The sequence below is a fragment of the Salvelinus fontinalis genome, chromosome 34, assembly GCF_029448725.1.
Source record: "Salvelinus fontinalis isolate EN_2023a chromosome 34, ASM2944872v1, whole genome shotgun sequence".
Lineage (NCBI taxonomy): Eukaryota > Metazoa > Chordata > Actinopteri > Salmoniformes > Salmonidae > Salvelinus > Salvelinus fontinalis.
This window is the reverse complement of record NC_074698.1, coordinates 1,880,546-1,901,514: the sequence shown is the minus strand read 5'-3', so window position 1 is coordinate 1,901,514 and position 20,969 is coordinate 1,880,546. Positions and strand designations below refer to the sequence as shown.

Genomic DNA, 20,969 nt, shown 5'->3' with positions numbered 1-20,969 from the left:
AAGACAGTTATTTTCTTAGGGTGGGGGGGGGGGGTGACTTTCACTTGGTACTGGCAGCGAATTCGCCTGAATGTCAAGCCTTGACTCGTATGTTGTTTTTTTCTTGTGTGAAGGTTATATGTAGCTTTTAACCTTCTTTCTGTTCAACCATTCTTTTCTTCTGGATTTATTTATGGCCAGTTATGGAATAGTAGTAAGAGCATTTCCATTCTCATCATTCTGCTGTTCCCTCTTGCCATTTTTTTTTCTGCTTTTATGTCTCCTCCTGTGACTCCCTTGTTTTTCCAATTCTCCTTGGTTCTCCTTCTAGGCTACCCTATCCTTACCTTTTTTTATTTTTTCCTTCTCCCTCTACCCCTCCCTCTCTCCCTGGTTTTCTCCCTCAGTGAAAGGCTGAGAATACCCAAGGGAGCTGATGCAATTAAAATGCTAATCCTGTCTGTCTACAGGGAGAGGAGGAGGGGACGGCGGGAGGGAGTAGGAGAGGTGGGGGCTGACAGCATGAGGGATTGCTGCTCACATGGAGAACTCGACTGAAATGGAGAACAGAGGGAGGGAGGCGCCGGGAGAGAAAGGGGGATACAAGAGTGTGTGTGGGGGGGTGTCAGTGTGAAAGGGGGATGCAGGACAGAGCAGGAGAAGACAAACGTGGGGTAGAAAGTGTGTGTGTGTGCCATGAGCTGAGGGATGGATGATGGCCTGAATGTGTTCGGGGTACATGCCTCTCCCCCTAATGTACTGAAGACACTGCTGCTCTGTTAGGGTGGCCTTCAACCTCACCCTGCCACACATGTAGGCCGAGAGCCAGGGCTTCTCAACTCTGACCCAACGAGGTCCCGGAGCCTGCTGCTTTATTGTTCTACCTGATCATTAATTACACACCTGGTGTCCCGGGTCTAAATCACTCCCTGAATAGAGGGGAACAATAAAAACCATGTAAAAAATGCAGTGGAACTGGCTTTGAAGTCCAGAGTTGAGTTTGAGGGGCCTAGCGAGTGGGTGTGTACCTACCTACTAGGCCTACTACGCACAGTTTGCGTTCTAGCCTGTGTGCAGAAACCAGGTGTGTCTGCTACACAGCGTAGCGATATTGGCTGTGAGGCAGAAATGAGCTTCAGGATTATGTATGCAGTGGAAACCCCAGCTGGAGAGCCTGAATATTTCATAGTATGGCTGTAGCTCTCCTCTATTTCTCGCCTTGTGCCTCTTCTCGTCTCCCTGCCAGTCTCTCAATGCCACACAACCTGCCTAACCCTAGGGTGCTATTGTGTGGTTTTAACTATAGAATTGTATTGTGGCTGCAAACACCAGCTCCTTATTGCTTTATTGGGAAATGCATTACGACTGCTCATTACTGAGTGCGTCGGCCCTAATAGATGTGTGTGTGATTGTCAGAAATCACAGCTTAATAATTGTAGTAATTAGCGGAATATGAGGTCATTAGGGGCTACAGCTGGGGGCTATAATAATGCCGAACTGGGGGGGGGGTGTGTGTGTGTGTGTGTGTGTGTGTGTGTGTGTGTGTGTGTGTGTGTGTATCTCAGCAGAGACTCCTTCTATGACCACTGCATCCATGTATAACACTAACTGAACAAAATAAAATTATTTAATAAAGTGTGTTTTGCCTGGAGTGCTAGATGGGTGGTGTTTGTACCTTTTGGGACTATTCCATTGGCGTTGTTGGTCTACACAAGCTCAGTCAAGCGCAGCTAAAGTATTTGGTAGGTAACAAATATTTCAAGTTTTTCGAGCCATTGTCTGAATATTCTGAGCTTCTAGTGTATTGCACTCTCTGCTGCCTCTGCTGGATCGGGAAATGGTTAGTCTGGAACAGTGTCTGGGACCGGACAGCTCACACTGACTTCAACACGAACACACACACAAACACTCTGGAAGCTACAAACTTACTGGAGAGCTCAGATGCACAACATACACAGGATAGCAGGATAGGCTAATCCTCTAACACTATTAAAGCAATCTACTCTCAAGCCCTTCCCCAAACTTTAGACAACGTAGCTAGTAGGTGCATGTTTTGCATACACATCGTAAAAGCACTTTCTCTCTAACTAGCCTATAAGTACTAAAGTACAGCTTTGTTAGTGGAGAGGGAGAGAAAAGGAGGGCGAGAGGGATGGGCCAATCGGTGCCGTTCGTTCAGTCCGCTGGGTCTGCTACATTCCTGAGCCATGAGAGGGGGAGCAACAGAGAGAAGGAATGTGTCTCGGAGAGAACAGAGAAAGCGGATCTAGATGGAGAAAACAGGGAACAAGAAAGAAAGAGGGCAACTGCAGGGGAGGAAAAAAGTTTATAGAAAAGGAGGGAAAGTTGGATAGAAGTTAAGAGGAGAGAGCATTGTTTAGGGGATGTGGAGATGGGTGAGAGAGTGGGCAGAATTGTTAGGATGCACTTTAAAGTAGTACACTAAAAGAAGGGATACTGACTTTATTGTGCAAACATCCTTATATCTCAAGTGTCCAGTAACTACATGTTAAAGCCACAATCCAGAGTTTGTGTTGTAGTCCAACAGCAACCCTGCCACTTTGTTGTGTATAATTTTCAAGAATCAATGGATAGGCCTATATCATTAACATTGAACTGCAGGAAATATCCCAGATGATGCATTTACTGTTCAGCATAACTCTCTCCCATGGCTGTGGTAACCCAGAGAGAACAAAGCTGGTAGAAATAGAATTGTCCTGTTTTTCCTCTGTTCCAGAACTGTAAGCTGTACACCAGATGATGCATTTACAGCTGCTAGTAATGGCTTTAACAAAGATACTTTATTAATCCATGCAAGAGGGAAATGTGTCTCTAGCTTTACCCAACCCCTTCAACATACACACACATTATATACTGAACAAAAATAGGAATATTACATGCAACAATTTCAACGATTTTACGGACTTACAGTTCATATAAGGAAATCAGTCAATTGAAATGAATTCATTAGGCCGTAATCTATGAATTTCACATGGTTGGGCCTGGAAGGGCAGAGGGTGTAAGGGTGGCTGGTCTCAGATGATCCTGCAGGTGAAGAAGACTCGTGTGGAGACCCTGGGCTAGCGTTGTTTCACATGGTCTGCGGTTGTGAGGCCGGTTGGGCGTACTGGCAAATTTTCTAAAACAACAACAACTGAGGCGGGTTATAGTAGAGAAATGAACATTACGTTTTCTGGCAGCAACTCTGGTGGACATTCTTGCAGTCAGCATGCCAATTGCATGCTCCCTCAACTTGAGACATCTGTGTTGTGTGACACAACTGCACATTTTTAGTGGCCTTGTATTGTCCCCAGCACAAGGTGCACCTGTGTACTGACCATGCTCTTTAATCAACTTCTTGATATGCCACACCTGTCAGGTGGATGGATTATCTTGACAAAGGAGGAATGCGCACAAACAGGGATGTAAAGACATTTGTGCGCACAAAAGATCCAGAAATGTTCCATATGCACAAAAAGCTTATTTCTCTCAAATTATTTCATCTCATGAAACATGAGGTCAACACTTTACATATTTTTGTTCAGTATACATTCCTGCACTGTTAGCAGCAGAGCAGTAAGTTGGACAGAACAGGCTCAGAGAGCAACTGGTCTTGGCTTTAATACAGGAGCGCTACAGGCCCCCTATACCCCCTTCACTCCACTGAGCCAAGCCAAGATGTGCAACCTAACCAGGCTAGCACAGTACGTCTACCATAGTACATGCCATACAATGTACAGTATGGCATGATGGTGTTAAAACAAAGGCTGTGAGTTAGAAGTGTGTATTTGTATAGGAGTCTGTGCATTGAGAGCAGTGTGTGTCTTTTTGCACCTGTGTTTTGCGTCTGAGTGTGTACTGTGTGCCTCCTTGTATGTGTATCTGTAAGAGCGAGAGAGAGAGATGAGTGCATGGCTGGGGGCTGACAGAGGTCCTGGGTTTAATACAGTGGAATAGCGGAGCGGCTGAAAGCTGTACTTATGGCCAGCCGAGCTTGTAGTGACAGCACATGCACTCCCATTACTCCGCCCATGTCTCACATTGCTGCTGCCTGCCTGCCTCTCTGCTCTGTACTGGCAGCCTGCCACCTGGTGTTAGAATAAGGTACTGCTAATTTAGAACACTATCCCCTTTTTATAGTGCACTACTTTTAGGGTGCCATTTGGGACGAATAGGCAAGTGATGAGAGTTGGCAGGGTTGTTTTTGACAGCTCGGCACATCTCCTTGAGGTTTTAGCATTGATAAAGTGTCCTGCTGTCCTCCATTCCCTTGCACCTGCTGGAACCCTGAATAATCATCCTCTCCAGTAGAGAAAATACAGTTTTGCCTATTTGAGAACTTTTTTTTTCTCATTACATTCAAATTCTCTATCTGAGAGTTTTGCTACCATATTGCCTATACCTACCCAACTCCCTCAGATCTACTTCACGTTAAGTGTCTAGGGTAGGATAATGGGCTGAATCTGAATGAGTCTGACGTTGCAGTTGAGACATGGTGTTCCCTTATCCCATAATGCCTGAATGATTTGATATATTGAATTTCTCTTTTTTTTTCACCTCAAGTGCTGAGTATCCGAGGCATTCAGGATGAGGACCCCCCAGACCCTCAGATCATGCGTCTGGACAACATGCTGCTGGCCGAGGGCGTGTCTGGCCCGGAGAAGGGCGGGGGCTCGGCTGCAGCAGCTGCGGCCGCTGCAGCAGCAGGAGGGTCGCCCGGTGCCGACGGCGGCATTGAACACTCAGACTACAGAGCCAAGCTGGCACAGATCAGACAGATCTACCACTCTGAGCTGGAGAAATATGAACAGGTAGGAGAGAGGGAGAGACACATTTACAGATTTCCCAATCTTAGCTGGGGAAATAGGAACAGCACACACACATTCCTCGCTCCTTCAAAGATTAGTGTGTTCCTGAGAATTTGTATTTTGTATAACTGAATTTAAGTTTAAAATTTTATTTGAAAGTCCCATCTCTCCCTCCTCCTCGTCTCCTTCTCTTCCTCCGCCCTACACCCCAGGCATGCAGTGAGTTCACCAACCATGTGATGAACCTGCTGAGGGAGCAGAGTCGCACGCGGCCCATCTCTCCCAAGGAGATCGAGCGCATGGTGGCCATCATCCACCGCAAGTTCAGCTCCATCCAGATGCAGCTCAAACAGAGCACCTGCGAGGCCGTCATGATTCTACGCTCCAGATTCCTCGACGCCAGGTCCGTGTGTGCTTTTCAAGAGTTTAGCATTCATTTAATTTGTAATCTGCAGCGCGTTTTAAAATTGTTCCGAGATGATGAATATTGTCTGACTGGCTTTGTGTGTGTGTCGTATCAATGTCTGTCAGGCGTAAGAGGCGTAACTTCAACAAGCAGGCTACAGAGGTGCTGAACGAGTACTTCTACTCCCACCTGTCCAATCCCTACCCCAGTGAGGAGGCCAAAGAAGAGCTGGCCAAGAAGTGTGCCATCACAGTCTCACAGGTACCGCACCACACGCTTCTGCTGCCATTGGACTTATCAGTACCGAAACCAGCTTTTCCCATTCTAATGTATAGGTGGGGGGCCGGTTCCCCTGCCTAAAATAATTTGGCTTTATTTGGTTTCAATTGAAAGTGTCAGGTGACTGAATGTACTGAAACGGGGATGGGCTACCTGACGTTTTCCAGTAAGAAGGCTTGTTTTCCGTTGGGAAACCATTTGCTACGGCGTGCACTGATGAATACAAACTTGGAAAGAAATCTAAGGGAAACGCCGACTAATACACTGGTCTATCCGTCTTCCCCCTCAGGTTTCTAATTGGTTCGGCAACAAGAGAATACGGTACAAGAAGAACATTGGTAAGTTCCAGGAGGAAGCGAACCTCTACGCAGTTAAAACAGCGGTGGATGCTGCCAGCGTGTCGGCGCAGGCTAGCCAGGCTAACTCTCCGGCGACGCCCAACTCAGGTACCGTGTGCCCCTTCCAACCACCCCTGACCCCCACCCCTCCATCCATATCTCAATCACCCTGCCTCCTCACACCAATCAGCTGATGTTCATGCTATTACACACACACACACACTGTAGTTTATACACACTGGCAGAAGTGTAGACCACACACACTGGCCGAAGTGTAGAACCACATACATGGAACGAGGACTCTTTCTGTCTGGCTCTCCATCAGACTTTTCTACTGTTCTTTTGCTTGTTTGGTGTCTGATGCTGTGATGTTATTGCACTCACAGGTTTTCTATAGAGGAGAGATTATTTAGACTATCTTACTTTGAACCAGATTGATAATCTCCTCGTTGAAAGTTGCTTTATTGTTGTAGAAAGTGGTCATTTTCAGGGATAAAGATATCTTGGACTCTATATCTTGCCCTAAGCAATAACTCATAGTAGGAAATGACCGTCATCCCCCATCTGATCATAAATCCAATTCCAATCATTAACCAATGTATTTTCTTTCTTTTTTTTCTGAATGGTTTCTGTTCAATTTCACCACTTCCTCTTTCGATGTCATCATTTATTTAGCCTACTGCAAACTGTCTTTATGTAGCGGCCAGCACACCTTTACATTAGTGTACAGTATACACACACACACACACTAGTGTACAGTATACACGCACGTAAGCACACACACGCGCCCACATGTACCAGCTACCCCTATTTGCTCAGGAAGCAGACAGGAGCAGGTAGGTGATGTACCATTCAGTCATTGTGAGCTGTGCTGTGTGCCTGCCTCATGGAAATAGAATCTATTATATTATCTGGATTCTATTTCTATGGTCTGCCTCCTGCATCTCCTGCAGTAAGATTACAGCTCGCCGGTGGACTGTCGAGTATTAGGACTCGAGACTTACCAACTAAAAATGTCTGACTTCCACTTTATGATGCTCGCTTGTTACAGTGTAACTAAAATGTTGACCTGCGTTTTTTTTCATGTAGTAAGACATATTTGTGTCGTCTTGATTTTGGTCCGTTTCAAACAAGAAAGTTGCAGTGGGCCTATAGTTTGGCCATTTTCATATTCTCCTGCGCTCGTCTCATACTTCATTCACAACAATGTGAGGAAGGTGGAAATTGAGGATCCATCTGTACATGTGTTGGATCATCTTGGCACCCAGAAGGCTGTGTCACGAGGGACTAATTCACTGCTCAACCCATTCTAAATACTCTGACTGTGGTCCACGATCCTCATGTTTTCAACACTAGCAAACGGTTTGTGAACACGGGTATGACTGTCTCTTTTCAAAAGCCAGTGTCCTTTAACTTCCTGGTTGAACTGTGATCTCTGACCCCTGGCACACTCCGGTGCCTGATTTGGCTGACACGGCTGCACAGAGGTGTCTGACTGACAGAGCCACACTGAGATGCCTGATTGGCTGACACAGCGTGTGTTGCCTGCAGGGTCGTCGGGGTCATACAGCTTGTCTCATGCAGGCGACGCTGCAGCTGCTGCCTACCTTGGCCTGCACCCCTCGAACGTCAACGGGGCTGGGGAGGCCGTCCTCAACATCGCCCCCTCTCTGCAGCCCCAGGTAGGCACTGAGGACCTCTAGGAAAGCCTGCCTCAATGCCCCAACCACAACCCCCTCCAACCCAGTCCCTATAGGGTTGCACAATTCCTGTAACGTTCCCAAAATGTCCTGGTTTTCATGAAATCATGGTTGGAGGATTTCTGGAATCAGGAGTGAATAGTGAAGGCAATCCTGGAATTTGTTCAAACAAGATTTCTGAAAAAACGGGGCATTTTGGGGAGGTTTCAAGGACTTTGCCACCCCAAAACCAGTGACCCAAAAATTCCTGGACACCAGCTCCTCCTAGCACCTACTAGCGATGATGACCCCAACCTCCCTCTCCTCACCCCTGCCCTAGCATCACCCCTGATTCCTAAACACCCAACCCAAGACCCCCTGTGGCACCTGTCCCTGTTCCACTTAGTAGAGCACCTCGTGGTGCATTTTGACCCTCCTCCCCTCTCTCTCCAGCCCCCTCCACATAACCTTTTTTCAGTTAAGCCTTTGGTGTGCCTACCTTACTGTTCTCCCCCAGTTATTTATCCATCCATTTCATCGCTCTATGTCCACATTTGCTTCTCCAAATGGCATTCCCTATGTAGTGCACGACTTTTGAGAGAGATGGTGCCGTTTTGGACGCATGCAGCCCATGGCTATCTCTCTCCATCCTGTCACCACGGAAGCCTAAGGCCCCCTCTACTCCCTCATTACTCTGCTGTGGTTGTTACCCTCCACCTCGTCACTGTGCTGTTTGTAAACCTGTGGAAGTGCACTGTTGTTGTTGAAGAGGAGCCACATATTTCTGCTGTAAACAGCCTGACGATCAGTGTCAGAAGCTGAGGGAAAATCCTCAGTTGCATTTCCTTGAGTCGTCGAGTCCGCTCCCCTCGCATCCTTCTCAGAACACATTGGAGGAGAGTGTCAGAGGGGAGAGACCGCTGGCTTTCTCATCCCAGAGAGAGGTTTTGATAAGGTGGCGAGGAGAGAGGACACATGCAATTTGAGATTCTCCCTGGCTAACCGGACGGTAGGCAGCATTTTCTGCATTCCATCAGTGATAACTGAGAATACAACAAATTGTGTGATAGTTTAGATGGAAATAATTTCATCTGATCAATCTTGGAATGAATTAATGCAGGAACAAGATATTGGCATCTAACGTTAGAACTTTGACGGCAGAGAGTGTATGAACCCAAAGTGAGGGTTGTACAGACAAGCGAGTAGAGGTTAGCTAGTAGGGAACCAGAAGTCCAAACCAAGAGCCATGCTGCTTTTGCGTTGACAGATACAGCAGAGGTTTGTGGAAGCTTTAAAGTTCCTTTCGTGACCACCTGTGTTTGTGTGACACTATCCCCTGATTGATGCGCACGTACGTTTGTGTGCGTGCCAGACCTGGGTTCAAATGGTACATTATCTTCCAAACACTTTGATTGAGCTTGCGTGGCACAACGGAACCAAGCCCATGTGGCACGCTCAATCAAACAAGCTCAAAGTATTTGAAAGAAAACAAATTCTTTTTGAACCCATGTCTTGTGTGGGAGGGTTCTTCTACGCTTGTGGGGACCTAAAATTCCCCACAAGGAAAGTGTGTGTGTGTGCATGAATCTCGCCTGATGGCGCCTGTCTCATCTCCCTCCAGGTGGATACCCTGCACCGTGCTACACACCTGACGGCAGGCTATGAGGAGCTGACCACTAGCTCCCTCTACGTCCCACGCCGCCTCGACGTGAGTCAAACCTCCCTTATTGTCTTTCTTTTTGTATCCCTTTTATTTAGACCGAAAGAAATGCATGCCTATCAACAAAGTATTTGTAGTCCAGGCAAATGTATTTGGAGCGTTTTACAAGTGGATTTTACTAGGGTCACAACACACCTATATTAAAAAGTTTAACAAAACTGCCTTTGTTTTTTTTTCTCCTGGTTCTTTACTTCTAGCCTAGCAACAGCTGGCAGGACAACACCCAACCCTCCTCCGTCACCTCTCCACCAGGCCCCCCTGGCAGCGTTCACTCTGACACCTCCAACTGAGACACACACACCTTTTCTTCCACCCCAGAGACAGCTTTCTTTTGGTGTCTGCTCTGACCACTACCCACTTACCACCGCCCGCCCCCCCCATCCTCCTTCCTGCCCGCCTCTCCACTACCGGTCCGGACTGGGCAACTCATGCCAGGCACTGTACACACTTCTGTGGACCGTTAAGATGGACAAGTGAACAGAAGACATTTACCTTCCTTCCATCCTACAGAAATTCTGGAGGCTCTAGTCTCCTCTCCTAAAATTCGATATGAAGACAGACTGGCGCCTGATCATGACATCATAACCCCTCGCCGCTTCCAGGACCTTTTGGGTAACTACTAACCCAACCAACTGTGTAGGGCAGGTGATGATCACTGATGTCTGTACATTACCTGTGTATATGTTCATGTCAACTCCACACAGTGTTCACAGCCTGTCCATTACCTATCCCTTGTGAGGTTCTGGTGTTCATGCATGTGATAGTGGTCACACACTCTAACGCCAGGCGCTGTGGCGATACGGATCACAAGACGAGCTCTGCTCACCTTGCTTGTACCAAAGTGATGTCCTCTCTCCTTCCCCCAACCTGATAGTTGTCACCCTCCTTCTGTTCCTCTGAGAACCAACTAGTAACACAAAGACACCTTCGATCTTTTAGTATTGCTGATGCTTTCAGTTTGGGGGGGACGATTTTAAAGTGAGTGCTTTATAGGTCAGATATGCACACACCACCCACCTTTTACAACCCCTCATATGGAACATGGACACAGATCTGTCAAGCACAAACTTTTGCACCTTTTTCCAGGTGCTTCTACCTGGTGACAGTAGTTCTGGGGAGTTGAGCATACAGTAGGCTTGAGGACAGGACTGAAGATGAAGGGAGTGGGGAAATGAACGGCTCCTCTTTAGTCCTCCAGAGGTCGTTTCTATTGCGTCCCCCTTCGCTTAGTCATCAAAAGCTGTAGACTCTTTGTAGACGTTACTTTCCTCTGTCTGTCAACTACTTTTAGTTGATTGTAGCCCTTTTTTTTTCTCCTAACGCTGTTTCACAAAGAAATGCACCAGCCACCAAATAAACAAAGTTTGTTGGGATGGTGGAATGGATGGAATTAAATATGTTTTGGGGCAGAGATAGCTATGTCATTGTGGGGGGGGGGGGGTGACATGAAAATTTTTTTAAATATTTGTGACAGTCTTCCAATGCATGTAGGCTTTTTTAGGTGTTCAGTGATGGTTCTCATTTAAATATTCAAGTTATTTAGCTTCTTCACGTTTGTTTTCTTAAAGACACAGACCAAAAAGGAGTAGATGCGTTATGCTGTATGTACAGAGTTCTCAGATGTCTCAGTCGGGAGGGCTTAATAAATACGGCCCAGCCTTATGGGGTAAGTCTGGGCCGTATTCATTAGGAACAAAACTGGCTGAAACAGGGAGGGACTTACCTGAATTTGTCCAACAAGAATTGCTTGTTTTCGTTTGCCGTTGCTACATTTAGCTTACGGTGTACACTAATGAATAGGACCCTGGGTTTATACTCCACCAAACGGTCTCTGGATCAGAACTTTCCTGGGGTGTGCAACGTGCACCGAAGTGCGTGAAGTCACAAAGCGGTTGTGGAGTACATCTAGTGTAGATTCAGCCTTTACATCTTTTTTTTTTTATCAGTTCTTTGGTGTATTTAACAACTGTGGCCTCCCCACTAGCAGGGTATTGTTCAGTAGGGCGAAAAACTTTTAAAACCAAGTGATATGGGGAGATGCTACTGCCTGAACTTAGCCAATAGGGACATGTTTTTTTGGTTGCAAACTGTTTCGCTACGTTGTGCCCTACTGAACAGCTCTGGTGGAAGTCCCCAGTCCAGACAGGGCTTAAACTAGCATCTACTCATAATAATCTGTTTAGCTCACAGGCCACACTACAACTTTGCATCGTACCAAAAATACCAGTTATCAATAATGTAATTATGATGATTATATTTCACACCAAAAAGTTGGTGAATAAAAAGTCTCCCGTTTTGGTAGAGGGAATTGTATTTGTATTTTTTTTTTAAAGGTTTTGTCAGGCCTAATGGCGTTTAAGTTTGGGGTTATATGGGGGGGGCTGTTATGTCCGTCACACCAGTGCTAAAGAATTGATTGTATCGTTGCTGTAGAGAGCACCTGTTCCATGGGAAGGCATGCTTTCTCCCTTGACTCCATCTCAGAATCCGCTGGTAAAAATGGGTCCTATTGGTTAGCCCTATGATATGGCCAATCAGCAAGGGCTTTACTGTTCTTAATAACTTTTACCAAAAAGGCAGCACTGGTTTTATGATAAACAAGGTAGTCTTTAGAGTCAAATCAGAGTTTATCATTTCCTTTTGTAGTTTTTAATTCAGCTTTTTTTACATTTATTTTTTTACAATCATACATCAACTGTTAAGAGTCCCGGGCATTTTGATAAAGAAAGGACAAACTCTATATATTAAACATATATACAGACATTTTAAATGTCAAATTGGGGTTTTGTTAAATACAGACATCGTTACAGAGAGCTCTTATATTGTATTACCCAAATTAGTGTCCTTGTTTACTGTCATATTATAAACATTTCATATGGCTTATATCTCACAAATAATGCTACCACTACTACACCAAATTAGTCCCCTCTTCCTGTCTTTTTCTACCAGTCATAAATGGATGTCACTGTACAGATTGTGGAATGTTTGTTTTTCTCTTTTTATAAACCCAATGCTTTATTTTTGCTTTTCCTTTTGGGTGAATTGCCTGGTTGTTTGGTCATTAATGTTCTCCTGAGGTTGGGGTCAAGTTATTTTATTTTTTATGATTATTTGCATATTTTAATTTGTTAGTTGGGGTTGCAGTGTGGGGGTTATGGGTTTTGTAGTTTGGTGCTGTGTAAATTTCAATTGGAACTTGAGAAAAAACGTCCTTCACACACATTTTAGAAATCCCTCTATTTCCCTTATACATTTAATTTCAGCCATTCAGTCAGGATTGACCCAATTTGATATGGTTACCTATCATTGGTGAATTTGAGTTCTTCCAGTATTTTGTAGTAACGGTACAGTTCAATGCAGAAATCGAGCTACACAGGTTGAGCCATTACTGAGTCAACCTACTGTAGGATTCTACCACAGAATATTCTACCATTCTAATTCTTTGATTCTACCTGGGGCCGTAGAATTCCACAGTACCAAATCAAACGATAAAAGGTTTAATGTAATGTGTCATTTGTTTTATTAGTATCTTTGTATATTTCTCCCTCTTCGTCCCACTGTATTTTAAATACCACCTTGTCTCTCTCTACCTCTGTCTCTCAGTTTCTCTTGTATATAAAACCCCACTGTTTCAAGACCTGTGGATCTGTATGAACTCCTTTTATACCTCAACTTTAGAATTGTTCTAGAACGAGTATTAAGAATGACAAGTTGTAGTGCTCCTTATTAGAAGAAAAAAACAAATAAAATATTTGTGCTTTTCATTATTTGGGGTTGGTTGAGTTTTATTTTTATCACTACATCTATGCTCTTGTGACATTTAAACAAATAAAATAAGGACACCGTTTAATGGTATTTTACCAAATCACAATATTCTGGCAATGTGTGTATTCGACACTCAAATTAAGCACAACGTATAATTAATCCTGGACACAGCCCTTAGGCATGGTACATTGGCCACATCACAAACCCCCGAGGTGCCTTATTGCTATTATAAACTGTTTACCAACGTAATTAGAGACAAATGTTTTGTCATACCTGTGGTATACGGTCTGATATACTACGGCTGTCAGCCAATCAGCATTCAGGGCTTGAACCACCCAGTTTATAATAGCCTGTAAACGCATGCAAGAGGACTTGATTTGAACCTGATAAGTGGTCCTCTAGCTAAATTGGTAAAGGTAGAGCATGGCACTTGCAATGCCAGGATTGTGGGTTTGATTCACGGGACCAGCCGTACGTTAAATGTATGCATGCGTGATCGAATATCACGCAGTTTCACTATAGTTTCCTTTGAAGTAAATGGTGAAACAGTGATATTCAGTTTAAATTCCAGGCTTCCCTATATCCCCATGCTAGTATTTTTAAAGCATCTCATGGCTCTTTTTATAATGTATCACAGAATTGAACTGTGGCACATGGAGGTAGTCTTTCCCTAGACAGTTTGGATGTTTCTGAGTATCCCAGTGTTAATGTAACACATCTAGATAAACAAAACGTACTGTACGCGTACAAAGAAGCATCCCAAAATGTACACATGAAAGTATGGTGGCGTAAATAACCATATTTTCCATTGCTTGTCCATTGTCCTCCTGTTTCAACCCCACTAAGGACTTTATTCAATCTGTATCGTAGAAGTTCAGCGTAACAGTGTGATATAAATTTAAAGGCAATGTTCCTGTATTCTCAGTAAATGCTGCGTGTATGTCAATCGTAAATTACCTTTTAAATTTCTATTGTGCAGTCTAACGCTTTAGCGACATTGAATAGAGCCGTAAATTCATGAGTGGCTGTTGATCTCATGTCCATAAAGTCTATAGGACTCCTGATTCTTCAGGGTGAAGAGGCTTGTCACCACTCTGTCTTTATCAGCTGGAGGGCAGTAACGTTGGCTTTCTCTGATTTACTTCACAACCATTATCTACCTGTGGGAGCAGACACACAATATCATCAATCGTATAGTACCCTATGCGTTCAGAAAGTATTCATACCCCTTGACTGACTTTTTGTTGTTACAGCCTGAATTCAATCTTTTTTTTTTGTTTCACTCATCTAATCTACAGTACACACTAACCCATAATGACAACTGGCCCGATTTACGATTTAGGAAATTAGGCCTTTCTTACACACGCCTTTCCTATACACTTCTCAGTTGTTGGTATTCAGACTTACCTTATGAAGGTGCGTAATGGGCTTTGCAGGTGCGGTTCCCTTGCGCACACTGAATAAATAATTCAACCGCTGAAAACCCTCCCACTTGCTGGCCAACATTTCTGAGTTTTCAATATATTTATCTTAAACAAGGTGTACCAATCTAGTTAGAATTTTGTCCGATTTAAGGCAGCCCCCTGCACCTCTCTGAGGGGTTGGGTTAAATGTAGAAGACACATTTCAGTTGTACTACAAACTTTCCTTTGTTTGCGCACCAATTGGTCGATTTCAAAATACTCTGATCTTGTAGATTACTTAGGGTAAGGAAATCATTCAAGAATCATAAAAACAGGTTTTGGAGAGCCATTACACACAAGAAAAGTGGTTTGATTCATTCTGAAAATTGACACTAAGCTGTGTAACCTATGGTAATGTTGGAAGATTAGTGTACATCAAAACATTGTAATTAATTGGAATGATAATGTAGTCTAGACCACCTGAAGGGAACTAACAGTAAATTGGCAGTTGAATGTGTTATTAGGCCTACTGATAGTGGTTAATATTTAACAATATAGAAATAGGAAAGCGAAAGTTGGGAAGTCTGTAATCAAGACTTTCGAGAGTACCCATCCCTGCAAGTTAAAAGGCCATAATTGAAATTCTGCATAATACTAATTTACCTAGCTCTCACCAAGTTATAAATTACAGTGCATGGATAATGGTGTTATTTCTATCGGGAAAAAATTAAGTAGACGCTTTCTCTACTTTAAACCGGTAGGTTCACTCAACTTTATTCATAGTTTCCAAACGAGTAAAGGTGGTGGAATTAAGTCAAGGTCAGCATATGGCGTATCTGTAGACGCACCTCTGCCACACAATTTATTTGATCTCCACCCAAAACGAATAGGACGCCATTCTCATGCTTAAATTCAAGGTCAGAATACGAGAGAAAGTGCATAACGTTCCATTTACGTGCGCTTAACTCTGGTTGGAATTTTTATTTTGAAAGTGAAGTCACATTTACATAAGTATTCACACCCAAGTCAATACTTTGTAGAAGTACCTTTGGCGGGAATTGCAGCTTTGAGTCGACTTGGGTATGTCTGTCAGCTTTGCACATCTGGATTTGGGGGTTTTCTCTCATTCTTCCTTGCAGATTCTCTCAAGCTCTTGAACAAAATTATAGATGCAACATGCAACAATTTCAAAGATTTTACTGAGTTACAGTTCATATAACGAAATCAGTCCAAATAAATAAATTAGGCTGTAATCTATGGATTTCATATGACAGGAAATACAGATATTCATCTGTTGGTCACAGAAAACCAGTCAGTATCTGGTGTGATCACCATTTGTCTTATGCAGCGCGACATCTCCTTCACATAGAGTTGATCGGGCTGTTGATTGTGGTCTGTAGGATGTTGTCCCACTTCAATGGTCTGTGAAGTTGCTGGATATTGTGGGAACTGGAACATGCTGTCATACACGTTGATCCAGAGCATCCCAAACGTGCTCTATGGTGACATGTCTGTTGAGTATGCAGGCCATGGAAGAACTGGGACATTTTTAGCTTCCAGGAATTGTGTACAGATCCTTGCGACATGGGGCCGTGCTTTATCATGCTGAAACATGAGCTGATGACAGTGGATGAATGGCACGTCAATGGGCCTCAGGATCTCATCGTGTTATCTCTGTGCATTCAAATTGCCATCGATAAAATACGATTGTGTTTGTTGTCCGTAGCTTAGGCCTGCCTGCCTGCCACTGTTTACAGCTTTGACATCAGCAAACCACACACGCGGTCTGCCAAATCCTTAAAACGACATGGTAGAGAAATGAACATTCAATTATCTGGTAACAGCTCTGGTGGACGTTCCTGCAGTCATGCCAATTGCACGCTCCCTCAAAATATTAGACATCTGTGGCATTGTGTTGTGTGACAAAATTGCACATTTTAGTGGCCTTTTATTGTCCCCAGCACAAGGTGCACCTGTGTCATGATCATGCTGTTTAATCAGCTTCTTGACATGCCACGTGGATGGGATTATCTTGGCAAAGAGAAATGCTCACTAACACATTAACAAATGTGTGCACAACATTTGAAAGAAATAAGCTTTTTATGAGTATGGAACATTTCTGGGATCTTTTATTTCAGCTCATGAAACACTGGACCAACACTTTACATGGTGGGTTTATATTTTTCTTCCGTGTAGATGTGGAGCGACGATGAAACGCAAATAAATAAATAAAAATTCTCCCCGATTTTAGTGGTATCCAATTGGTAGTAGTTAGTCTTGTCTCATCGCGTACGGACTCGGGAGAGGCGAAGGTCGAGAGCCATGCGTTCTCCGAAACCCAACCTAGCCGCACTGCTTCTTGACACAACGCACATCCAACCCGGAAGCCAGCCGCACCAATGTGTCGGAGGAAACACCGTTCACCTGGCGACCTGGTCAGCGTGCACTGCGCCCGGCCCGCCACAGGAGTCGCTAGTGCGCGCCACCCGGGAGGCCCCCTGAACAGCAATTTTCAAGTCTTTGCACAGATTTAATGGTTTTCAAGTCGGGGCCACTAAAGGCGGCAGGTAGACTATTGGTTAGAGCGTTAGGCCAGTAACCAGCTAGCTAGCTGCTATCCGAGTGGCCACTCCTGGCTAATGTATCTGTCCTGAAGCAAGCACCAATTAGCCTGGCGCTAGCCTATGCTAGCCCCATCTCCCGGCTAGCTGAAGATGTCCATCAGCCACTCCTTGGGCTACAATACCTATTTTGCCAATTGGCTGGGTCCCTTTTACTGCCGATTCAGAGCACCGCTGTTCTATCACGACTAGACTACCGACGTAATCTGCCCGAAGAGGTTTTTCAACAGGCTCCTCCGTCGCGACGTCCCCTGAATGCCCATCTGCTAGCCTGCTAGCTGCGGCTCGCTAGCTGGCTAGAGCATTTCGGACTGTTAGCTGAAGAGGCCCATCGGCCAATTTCTTGGGTCACTATACCTATTTTGCAAATTGGCCTGGACCCTTTTTACTACACGGAGCCCTGCTGATCCATCACGACTTGTTTGGCAACGTAACTGCACGAGGGGGCTACAACAGACTTCTTCCGTCGCGACGTACCTCAAAGGCCCCTCTGCTAGCTTGCTATCCCCGGCCCGCTAGCTGTCTGAATCGCCGTGACTCCAGCTCGCCTAGCTACTCACTGGACCCCTATGATCACTCGGCTACGCATGCCTCTCCCTAATGTCAATATGCCTTGTCCATTGCTGTTTTGGTTAGTGATTGTCTTATTTCACTGTAGAGCCTCTAGCCCTGCTCAATATGCCTTAGTTAACCCTTTAGTTCCACCTCCCACACATGCGGTGACCTCACCTGGTTTAAATGATGTTTCTAGAGACAATATCTCTCTCATCGTCACTGTATTCACATCCTACCGTACATTATGCCTTGAATCTATTCTACCGTGCCCAGAAACCTGCTCCTTTAACTCTCTGTTCCGAACGTACCAGACGACCAGTTCTTATAGTCCGTACCCTTATCCTACTCCTCCTCTGTTCCTCTGGTGATGTAGAGGTTAATCCAGGCCTAGCTCCACTCCCATTCCCCAGGCGCTCTCATTTGTTGACTTCTGTAACCGTAAAAGCCTTGGTTTCATGTTTGTTAACATTAGAAGCCTCCTCCCAAAGTTTGTTTTATTCACTGCTTTAGCACACTCTGCCAACCCGGATGACCTAGCCGTGTCTGAATCCTTGCATAGGAAGACCACCAAAAACCCTGAAATCTCCATCTCTAACTAACATTTTCCGACAAGATAGAACTGCCAAAGGGGGCGGAGTTGCAATCTACTGCAGAGATAGCCTGCAGAGTTCTGTCTTTACTATCCAGGTCTGTGCTCAAACAAATAGAGCTTCTACTTTTAAAACTCAACCTTTACAGAAACAAGTCTCTCACTGTTGCCGCTTGCTATAGACCACCTTCTGCCCCCAGCTGTGCCCATGTACACCATATGTGAATTGATTTCCCCCCATCTATCTTCAGAGCTTGTGCTGTTAGGTGACCTAAACTGGGACATGCTTAACACCTAGGCCATTGTACAATATTTGCTTGATGCCCTCAATCTCACACAAATTATCAATGAACCTACCAGGTACAACCCTAAATCCGTAAACACGGGCACCCTCATAGATATCATCCTAACCAACCTGCCCTCCAAAATACACCTCTGCTGTCTTCAACCAGGATCTCAGCGATCACTGCCTCATTGCCTGCGTCCGTAATGAGTCTGCGGTCAAACGACCACCTCTCATCACTATCAAACGCTCCCTAAAACACTTCAGCGAGCAGGCCTTTCTAATCCACCTGGCCCGGGTATCCTGCAAGGATATTGACCTCATTCCGTCAGTAAAGGATGCCTGGTTATTCTTTAAAAGTGCCTTCCTCACCATTTTAAATAAAAATGTAGAACCAGGAACAGATATAGCCTTTGGTTCACTCCAGACCTGACTGCCCTTAACCAGCACAAAAAAATCCTGTGGCGTACTGCATTAGCATCAAATAACCCCCGCGATATTAAACTTTTCAGGGAAGTTAGGATCCAATATACACAGGCAGTTAGGAAAGCAAAAGCTAGCTTTTTCAAAACAGAAATTTGCATCCTGTAGCACAAACTCCAAAAATTTCTGGGACACTGTAAAGTCCATGGAGAATAAGAGCACCTCTTCCCAGCTGCCCACTGCACTGAGGCTAGGAAACACTGTCACCACCTATAAATCCACGATAATTGAGAATTTCAATAAGCATTTCTCTAAGGCTGGCCATGCTTTCCACCTGGCTACCCCTACCCCGGTTAACAGCCCTGCACCCCCCACAGCAACTTGCCCAAGCTTCCCCCATTTCTCCTTCACCCAAATCCAGATAGCTGATGTTCTGAAAGAGCTGCAAAATCTGGACCCCTACAAATCAGCCTAGCTAGAAAATCTGGACCCTCTTTCTAAAATCAACCCCTATTTACTAGCCTGTTCAACCTCTCTTTCGTATCATCTGAGATCCACAAAGATTGGAAAGCTTCAATTTGTCAAAGGGGGAGACACTCTAGACCCAAACTGCTACAGACCTATATCTATCCTACCCTGCCTTTCTAAGGTCTTTGAAAGCCAAGTTAACAAACGTGTCGTTCTGCCCCTGAACAAGGCAGTTAACCCACTGTTCCTAGGCCGTCATTGTAAATATGACTTTATTCTTAACTGACTTGCCTAGTTAAAAAAATGTTTTTTAAAGGACTTTCACATTCTTGTTCTGAAGCCATTCCAGTGTTGCTTTGGCTGTATGTTTGGGGTCATAGTCCTGTTAGAATGTAAATCTTCAACCCAGTCTAAGGTCGTTTGCACTTCTGAAGCAGGTTCTCATCAAGCATTTGCCTGTATTTGGCTCCATTGTACCCTCCAGTCTTACCAGTCTTCCAGTCCCTACAGCTGCAAAGCATCCCTATCGCATGATGCTGCCACCAACATGCTTCACGGTAGGGATGGTGTTAGACGGGTGATGCGCTTTGCATTCAGGCCAATGAGTTCAATTTGTCTCATCTCAGTAATTCACGTGCCTTTTGTGCAAACTCCAGGCTTGCTGTTACGTGCCTTGTTCTCAGGAGTGGCTTCCATCTGGCCACTCTCCCAAAAATCCCAGATAGGTGAAGTGCTGTAGAGAGTGGTCATTGGGTTGATGGTCACCTCCCTAACCAAGGTTGTACTTGCCTGGTTGCTCAGATGACCAGGCAGAGTCTGGGTAGTTCCATATTTTTTTCATTTCCCAAATGATGGAGACCACTGTGCTCTTGGAAACTTTCAACACTAAAACTTGTTTAATACCCTTCCCCAGATAGAATTGGGATGTGATGAGGAATATATCTTTGAGATCTACGGAGTTCCTTGGACATCATGGTATAGTTTCTGCTCTGAAATGCACTGTCAGCTGTGGGACCTCATTCAGTGCATTTGGAAAGTATTCAGACCCCTTGACTTTTTCCACATTTTGTTACGTTACAGCCTTATTCTAAAATGGATTCAATAAAAAAAAAAAAATATCTACACACAATACTCCATAATGAAAAAGCAAAAAAGTTTAGAAATGTTTGCAAATTTATTACAAATAAAAAACGGATTACATTTACATTAGTATTCAGCACTCTGGAGTTTTTGCTTTGTCATTATGGGGTATTGTGTGTAGATTGAGGGGGGAAAACTATTTAATCCATTTTAGAATAAGGCTATAAAGAAACAAAATGTGGAAAAAGTCAAGGGGTATTAACACTTTCCAAATGCACTGTAGACAGACAGGTGTGTTTCTTTCTAAATCATGTTTAAACAATTGAATTGGCGATAGGTGGACTCCAATCAAGTTGTAGTGGCATCTCAAGGAGGACCAAAGGAAATTGGATGCACCTGAGCTCAATTTGTCATGCCAAAGGGATGTGAATACTTACAGTACCAGTCAAAAGTTGACACACCTACTCATTCAAGTTTAAAAAAATTATAATTGAAACTATTTTCTACATTGTAGAATAATCGTTTTAAACATCAAAACTATGAAATAACACATGGAATCATGTAGTAACCAAA

The 20,969-nt window shown here is 44.4% G+C and overlaps 1 protein-coding gene across 7 annotated transcripts in view; it reads left to right on the top strand.

Moving 5' to 3' along the window:
- The window catches only part of LOC129832837 (pre-B-cell leukemia transcription factor 1-like), a 56,943-nt gene extending 43,967 nt beyond the window's left edge, over window positions 1-12,976 (top strand). For 3 of the 7 annotated variants that reach the window (XM_055896891.1, XM_055896894.1, XM_055896895.1), the window contains 7 exons: window positions 4,543-4,790; window positions 5,000-5,190; window positions 5,319-5,454; window positions 5,762-5,918; window positions 7,362-7,492; window positions 9,111-9,197; window positions 9,407-12,976. In XM_055896891.1, the coding sequence (XP_055752866.1) occupies window positions 4,543-4,790; window positions 5,000-5,190; window positions 5,319-5,454; window positions 5,762-5,918; window positions 7,362-7,492; window positions 9,111-9,197; window positions 9,407-9,499 (1,043 nt within the window). In that variant the 3' untranslated portion in view covers window positions 9,500-12,976. The remainder of the gene's footprint in view (window positions 1-4,542; window positions 4,791-4,999; window positions 5,191-5,318; window positions 5,455-5,761; window positions 5,919-7,361; window positions 7,493-9,110; window positions 9,198-9,406) is intronic. The other 4 variants (XM_055896896.1, XM_055896893.1, XM_055896897.1 and 1 more) reach the window with 2 other exon arrangements.
- Window positions 12,977-20,969: the final 7,993 nt, after the last annotated feature.